We start from the raw sequence: 7,626 nt of genomic DNA, 5'->3' as shown, positions 1-7,626 counted from the left end.
CTTACTAACTGCCGTGCTTTAGAGAGGAGGCCACAGGCCCAGTGCACACAGCGTTGAGTTAGGGTTCCCCTAGAATGTCTGGCCTGCAATGGCCCGGTTTATGAGGCGACTGCAGGATTAGCTTGTGTTTATTTTTTCTCACAGGCTGAAAAGAGCAAGCATGCCCAGTGCCCCAGGAGGAGGAGGAGGAGGTGAGGGTCCTGACACTTCCCCTGCAAGCACACCATGCCATGGAGAAGATGGAGGAGTTCGTGTATAAGGTGCTGAGAGCTAGTCCTGGAGGGGAGGGGCGGTGGCTTACTGGGGGTGTCCCAGTGGGTGGGCCTGCAGTGGACTAAAGACCTTTTATTCCTGTGTGTATTTGTTTTTGCTTAAGGTGCAGTAAATATCAGGCTAGCAGATTTTTACTGCCTACTGTGTTAAAGCATTATTCAAAATACGTCCTGAGCAGGAGTGGCGATGGGGCAGGAGTGGGGGCAATCGGGGGGAAAGGAGACACAGGTAATACTTCAAACAATAAAAATAAATAAATATTTAAATAAATAAAGTACTAAACAGGAGCTCTCAATTATTTTTGCTGTGGATCCCTTTGGCAGTCATCAAAATATTAAAATGTGATTGGGCTCCTTTATTAAAACATTGAATATGCATTAATGACCAGCTTTAAAATATTGTATTAAAATTTGTGTTTTTTGAAGCGAGAGCGAGAGAGAAACATCGATTTGTTGTTCCACTTATCTATACATTTATTTGTTGATTCTTGTATGTGCCCTGACTGGGGATCAAACCCACAGCCTTTTATGTATTGGGTAGCTCTAACCAACTAAGCTACCCGGCCAGGACAAAATTTTTAAGTTCTAAGTAGTGATGAATAAAAATATGTTGGTATCTGCAAAACTAAGGTATGAAAATATCTGTGATTTCTGTTGTTGACAGTGTCACAGTTTCTAATCCTACTGTGGTTTGCTGCTCACACTTAAATTGAGGGAAATGTTGGATTTTAGTTAGAGGTGAGTGAAAACAAGAAGTTTTTCCATCTCGTCCCTGGCTTCTGCTCACTGTCCACATGTCCGAGGCTAAGAGCCCTGCTCTAAAAGACACTGTCTCGGCCTCATGAGGATTTCGTTTCCTGGGAAGGGCAGAGCAGGGGCAGCCAGTATCTCCAGGAGGAGCGGGTCAAGGAGGCTGAAATGTATGGTTTTAAAAGCCACAGGCACATTCATGTTCCCACTGTTCCAGGTCTGGGAGGGACGCTGGAGGGTCATCCCGTACGATGTGCTCCCTGACTGGCTGAAAGACAACGATTACCTGCTCCACGGCCACAGGCCGCCCATGCCCTCCTTCCGGGCTTGCTTCCGGAGCATCTTCCGCATCCACACAGAGACCGGCAATATCTGGACCCATCTGCTTGGTGAGTGATCTGGGTGGGAAAATGCAGTTTTTGTCTCTTTAAGTGCAAAGGAGTTTTATAGCCTGTGTCTCTGGCAAGGAAGAACAAAGTTGTTCTGGCTGACTGAAAGGTGGCATTGCGCCTCCGAACTGCCAGTGAGCATGGTCAGCTCTTGGTCACTGGTCTGTAAGGCAGGCAGGGGCGGGGGGTGGGGGGACTGGAAATGGGAGAAGAAGATGCAACTAGGTGTTGTGTTGTCTTGTGATCCCTGGAAGAACTACCCAGCATGGAGGCAGTTCCTTCCATTTCGTACATTTCCACTGTCACAGCAAAATGCCAGCATTTTCTTAAATGATCTTTTCGTCTGGGCCTATGTGACTGGTGCCGTTTTCTCCAGAATTTTGGACGACAGCTCCCACAGCTAAACCCGATAATGTTAGTCCTGATTCAACACCAGCTGTCAGAATGCACACCTTCCCTTCCTCCTCAGCTCTGTTCCTCTTCCTCCTCTAGGTTTTGTGCTGTTTCTGTTCCTGGGAATCTTGACCATGCTGAGACCAAACATGTACTTCATGGCGCCCCTGCAGGAGAAGGTGGTGTTCGGCATGTTCTTCCTGGGCGCAGTGCTCTGCCTCAGCTTCTCCTGGCTCTTTCACACCGTCTACTGTCACTCAGAGAAAGTCTCTCGGACTTTTTCCAAGTGAGTGAAAGGCCTGATGTTGGGACGGGGGTGAGGAGGGAGGGGAGTACCAGCCCCTGCTGTCACATCCTGTGACCTGAGGACGGGACCCCCAGGAGCCCCTGAAGACACCCTGCTGTGTCCTAGGAAAGGCCTTCTACCTTGTCGGTGTAATAGAGTGATGAGGCTTTTTTAAATCCTTCATGAAAAATGCACAGTAGCCCCAAAAGCTGGAACCCAGCTGCGGAATGTACTTCCCACCTGCTCAGCGCTGTCCTGTGTGAGCTGGGTGCGAGTGGGCCAAGCGCTCGGGCCCAGCAGGGCGTGGTGACGTGTCCTGTGCTGCGTTCTGCTGTGCTCCTGCCCATGGCCAAGCAGCTTATCTTCGCTGCCCACACATGGCTGGAAACCCCAGATGCCTGTCATCTGCTGCCTTCCGTAATCCCCCGTTTTGAGCCTGTTGTTGTTGGTGGGGATGGATTATTTTGTTTTTTCCCCAATAACACCAGTAATGGCAATACATCTTTATCATTTAAAAGTCAATTAAAACAGCAGTACCTCTTACTGCTACTTCCAATTTAAGGGTTTGTGTTTAGAACTCAACTTGTCAGAACTGGGGGACAGTCAGAGCCCTCCTGAGCGAAAAGCTGAATTTAAGTGCCCAGTGAGGGGCCTGAAGGGAAGAGAGTTCTGTGATTGGGAACTCTTCCACTGCAAAGACAAGTGCTTAACCTTGAGGATTTCAATCCAGGATATAGACAAGAGATGGGGGATGGTCAGATCTGCCAGCAGATGGAGGAAAAACAAACAGTTAGAGGAGCCATAGGAAGTCTTCATTTCTCCCACTGATGCATTTTAACTTTGTGGCTCTTTCAGACTGGACTATTCAGGGATTGCCCTGCTGATTATGGGGAGCTTTGTCCCATGGCTCTATTACTCCTTCTACTGCTCCCCACAGCCACGGCTCATCTACCTCTCCATCATCTGTGTCCTGGGCATTTCCGCCATCATTGTGGCACAGTGGGACCGGTTTGCCACTCCTAAGCACCGGCAGACAAGAGCAGGTGGGTATGAAGGTGATGTAAATCTCACAGGTCTTTTGACCTTGACCCTAATAGGCTCAACCTTAGGCCCTAAGATTTGCAGTTTGAGGACCCCAGTCAAACCCTGATTTGTGTTTAGAATCCTGAGAGCAGTATTGTTGTTTTTATGTTTTTATTAATTTAGAGAGACTGGAAGGGAGAACGGGAGAGAAAGAAATGTCGATGTGAGAGAGAGACATTGACCATGTGCACTCCCACCGGGGATCACACCCACAACCTGGGGGACATGCCCTGACGGAACTGGCAGCCTTTTGGTGCATGGGACGATGCTCAACTACTGAGCCACGGCAGTCAGGCGACAGTGTGAGCTTCTAAAGCTCCATTATCCCCCAGGTTTCATATTATTTCACAGAATGCTAATAAGCCACATAATGACCAAGTTTGTCAATTAGCTGCAAGTATAGAAATGACTGCTCTTATAAAAACGTACAGCCCTGGCCAGTGTGGCTCAGTTGACTGAGCATCATTCCGTGCACCCAAAGGTCACCAATTCGATTCCCAGTCAGCATATACCCAGGGCGTCGTTCAGTTTGGTCCCAAGTCGGGGTGCATATGGGAGGCCCCCAGTTGATATCAACTACTGGAATAGCTAAAGCGTGAGCATTTTTGGGTTGTGCCACCTATACTCCTATTTTAAGCTTTATTACTTACAGCAACACCAGTGACCTCTTTAAATTTCTTATTATCTGGTGTGTTGTAACTTTCAGTTAAAAGAATTCAGTGTTCATCAAGCATCAGCACATGCTGGGCGTGGTGCTTTAACAAGGTATATCTAAGAGTGGAGAGGTGGTCCCTGCCCCCCCCCCGCAACCCCCGTTGTGTTGGGACAGGTGCCCGTTCTTCCCTTCCTCTTACCTCCCTTGTCCCAGCAGCTTCACCAGCTTCTAACTTGAATGTCTCCACCTGCTTAGGTCAGAGCCTGGGTACTTCATAGTGTACGATCTTCCTGGGAAACTGTCTACCCCTCCCCACCTCAGAGGCACCTGAAACTTTGCATCTGAGTTCGATGGCACAGAGGGTTTGGTCTGTCACTTTTGCCTAACAAATAGTGAAGAATGTGAGATGTTTGTTCTTGGTGCTGTTTAGAGGGTAATATCTATATAAGCACTTTCACAGCCTTCTTCCCATTCCGGATGTTGAAGAAATATCTGCTACCTATTCTCCATTTTGTGGCCAAACTTCCTGAAAAGTAGCTGATTATCACAGACATTCGAATTCCAGAGCGAAGCAGCAGTGTGCACCGTGTGGCAGCTGTCCCCTCCCTGACCATCTGGTCTGCTCTGTGCAGGGGTGTTCCTGGGCCTGGGTCTGAGCGGCGTCGTGCCCACCATGCACTTTACCATCGCCGAGGGCTTCGTCAAGGCCACCACCGTGGGTCAGATGGGCTGGTTCTTCCTCATGGCTGTGATGTACATCACCGGGGCTGGCCTCTATGCGGCTCGAATTCCTGAGCGCTTCTTTCCTGGAAAGTTTGACATATGGGTAAGAAACGGCTCTACGGGCAGTGCCTGTGGTCAGGTGAAAGGTCTAAGTAAAAGGCAGTACAGACATGGGGTCATGTGGTGTTTGGGGTACATACAGGTACAGGGGAAGTGGGCAGCGGGAGGGAGTGATCAATATCCGCATTTTGGTGTATTTCTGACACTTTTATTTATTTTTAATCTATTTTTATTGATTTCAGAGAGGAAGGGAGACGGAGAGCAATATAGAAACATCATGATGAGAGAATCACTGATTGGCTGCCTCCCTGCCTGCCCCACACTGGAGATCAAGCCCACAACTGGGAATCAAACCGTGACCTCCTGGTCCATAGGTGGAGGCTCAACCACTGAGCCATGCTGGCTAAGCTCTGACGCGACTTTTTAAATTCTCTAGCCCTGGCCGGTGTGGCTCAGTGCCTTGAGCGTCCGTCCTGTGCGCCAAAGGTTGGTCCAGTTCCGAGTCAGGGCACATGCCCCGGTTGTGGATACAATCTGCCAGTCAGGGTCCATGCCAGAGACAATTGATCGATGTTCTCTCCCTCTCCCTTCCTCTCTCTAAAATCAATAAAAACTTAAAAAATTTATAGCAGATATATAACTTTCATGACATAAAACTTTGAGAGAAGTTAGATGAGGTAAGAGCTCTCTTCTCATGTCTGATCCCTCCTTGCCATTACTCTAAGGGTCACCTCTTGTTCCTACAGTTCCAGTCGCATCAGATTTTTCATGTCCTGGTGGTGGCAGCAGCCTTCGTCCACTTCTATGGGGTCTCCAACCTTCAGGAATTCCGCTACGGCTTGGAAGGCGGCTGTACCGATGACTCTCTTCTCTGAGCCTCCCACTCAAGGCTGGAGGGGAACTTCCCAAGTGCTTTCAAAAATAACTTCCTTGCTGAAGTGAAAGGAAGCGTCTGAGTTGTCTGTTTCTAGAAGAAACCTCTTAGAGAATTCAGTGCCAGCCAGGCTTCCGCCCGCCTTCCCGCCTCAGGGCGGGGGATAAGCTTTCCATGTCCCTCGCTGAGGAGGGGTGATCCACTGTCCACGCCCCTCCTCAGCAAGGCAGCTCTGTCCCCTTGGCACAGAGCGTTCTGAAGCTCATGTTGAGATTTTATCCCTCCTCCAACCATTTTGGGAAAAAATGATGGACTGGGACTCTTCAGAAATTCTATTTCTGGAAGAAAATGTCCCTCCCTTACCCCTGTCCTTACTTTGTAACCTGGCTTGGAACAGGCCATCCATTTTGTAGCACACTTTTCCAAAACGATCGTAGCCGGTCCCGTCTCGGGCCTGGATCTGACGACAGCAGGAAGAAGGCACCAACTTTGAGGCAGCAGCTAATCATGGAAGTGTGTCCAGGCTTCAGATAACTTGAGTTTTAATTTTTTTCTTGGCAGAGTAATGTAAAATTAAAATGGGGAGAGATATTTAATATTTAATACTAAGCTTTAAAAAGAAATTTGCTATCATTGCTGTGTATCCTGATGCAAAGGCTATGATGATAATAAAAGGAAGTGCAGAAGACAATTAGCATCCAAATATTTAACATGTGTGGTCTCGACTATTTGCACATAACTCCAAAGTGTTAAAACCAGGAAAGTAACCTCGGATTCTGCAGAAGCACAAATCTGAATCGGGGTTGACAGGCTGGCGTGTGCGAGCCATTGAATAAGCCCAACTGATTTCCGAGCATCAGCTCCTATGTCCAGCCTTACTTTTCTCTACTTATTGCACAGACTTTTACTAGAGAAGTTATTCTGTAGTATTTAATGATTCAATGGTTCTCAGGGGTATTGGGGTGTATCCCTGTGACTGTCAAAGGTCTACTGTACATTACTCTAGGCTTCAGTTCTCTTAAGGTTGTCTCATCAGAGGTCACTCTCTGCCTTTGGAACCGTACTCGACCCGAGATGAGTTGTGCTTGTCTGTGTGGCCTGCAGCCGTCATTTCCGAGCGAAGGTCGGCAGTTAGAAGGCAGTTTTCTCAGGTTACAAACACGCATTTGCTCAATTTATACAGTTGGGAGGATAAGTTACCTTTTAAACAATAATCCAACTAGGCTGACAAACAGGAAACTTTCTCAACCTCGTGGTAATCAGGGAAATGTAAATTAAAACCAAAGCGATAGCCATTTCACTACCACCAGATTGGCGCACATCAAAAACCCTAATATTGCGTTTGTGTAGATGTGAGCAGACCAGGAACTACGTTGGTAGGACCGGTTTTGTCGAGGGGTAGAGGATAGGGATATGTGTTGCAACATGCAAACACTGCGTGAAACCCACCTTACAATATGAGATGTATCTAAAATTCATCCTAAATTAATTCATTTCAAAAATGTTGGTTCTGGCACTGGCCAGGTAGCTTTGTTGGTTAGAGCATCGTCCTGATATGCCAAGGTTGCAGGTTTGGTCCCCAGTCAGGGCATATCCCACAGTTTGAAAACCACTGCCCTTGAGAGGTATCAGATTCATTACAGCTTCGGCTGGTGTGGCTTAGTGGGCATCGTCTAGTGCACCGAAAGTTTGCCGCTTCGATTCCCAGTCAGGGCCCATGCCTGGGTTGCGGGCTCCATCCCTGGTGAGGACCGTGCAGGAAACAGCGCATTGAAGTTCAGCTTCACATCTCACATCAATCTTTCTCCTCCCCCACCGTCTTTCTAAAATTCAATAAAAATATTTTTTAAAAAGGATACATTGCTGCGGATGTGTTAGCAATGCACTAAAATGAAGCCAAATATCCAAAACTGTTTACTGGAATAATAAATTGTGGCTTGTTCATATAACGAAAGACTATATGAAAATTAATTACAGTGACAAGCAACAACACGGGAGGGAGGGAGGGAGGGAGGGAGGGAAGCAACTTACAGAACATGTCTGATTGCATTTCAGTAAAGCTCAGAATTTTGCAAAACTAATGATAGTTTAGGGACACAAATATCGCAAGAATTTTAAAAGGATTTTAATTCAGAAAAAAA

At 47.4% G+C, this 7,626-nt stretch overlaps 1 protein-coding gene across 1 annotated transcript in view; it reads left to right on the top strand.

Moving 5' to 3' along the window:
* The window catches only part of ADIPOR1 (adiponectin receptor 1), a 13,448-nt gene extending 6,115 nt beyond the window's left edge, over positions 1 to 7,333 (top strand). The window contains 6 exon segments of the mRNA XM_015559894.1: positions 145 to 260; positions 1,240 to 1,411; positions 1,904 to 2,090; positions 2,946 to 3,133; positions 4,461 to 4,654; positions 5,358 to 7,333. Of these exon segments, the coding sequence (XP_015415380.1) occupies positions 145 to 260; positions 1,240 to 1,411; positions 1,904 to 2,090; positions 2,946 to 3,133; positions 4,461 to 4,654; positions 5,358 to 5,486 (986 nt within the window). The 3' untranslated portion in view covers positions 5,487 to 7,333.
* Positions 7,334 to 7,626: the final 293 nt, after the last annotated feature.

The sequence above is a fragment of the Myotis davidii genome, unplaced genomic scaffold (assembly GCF_000327345.1).
Source record: "Myotis davidii unplaced genomic scaffold, ASM32734v1 scaffold1915, whole genome shotgun sequence".
Lineage (NCBI taxonomy): Eukaryota > Metazoa > Chordata > Mammalia > Chiroptera > Vespertilionidae > Myotis > Myotis davidii.
The sequence above is the reverse complement of the archived record's forward strand: the minus strand, read 5'-3'. Positions and strand labels throughout refer to the sequence as shown.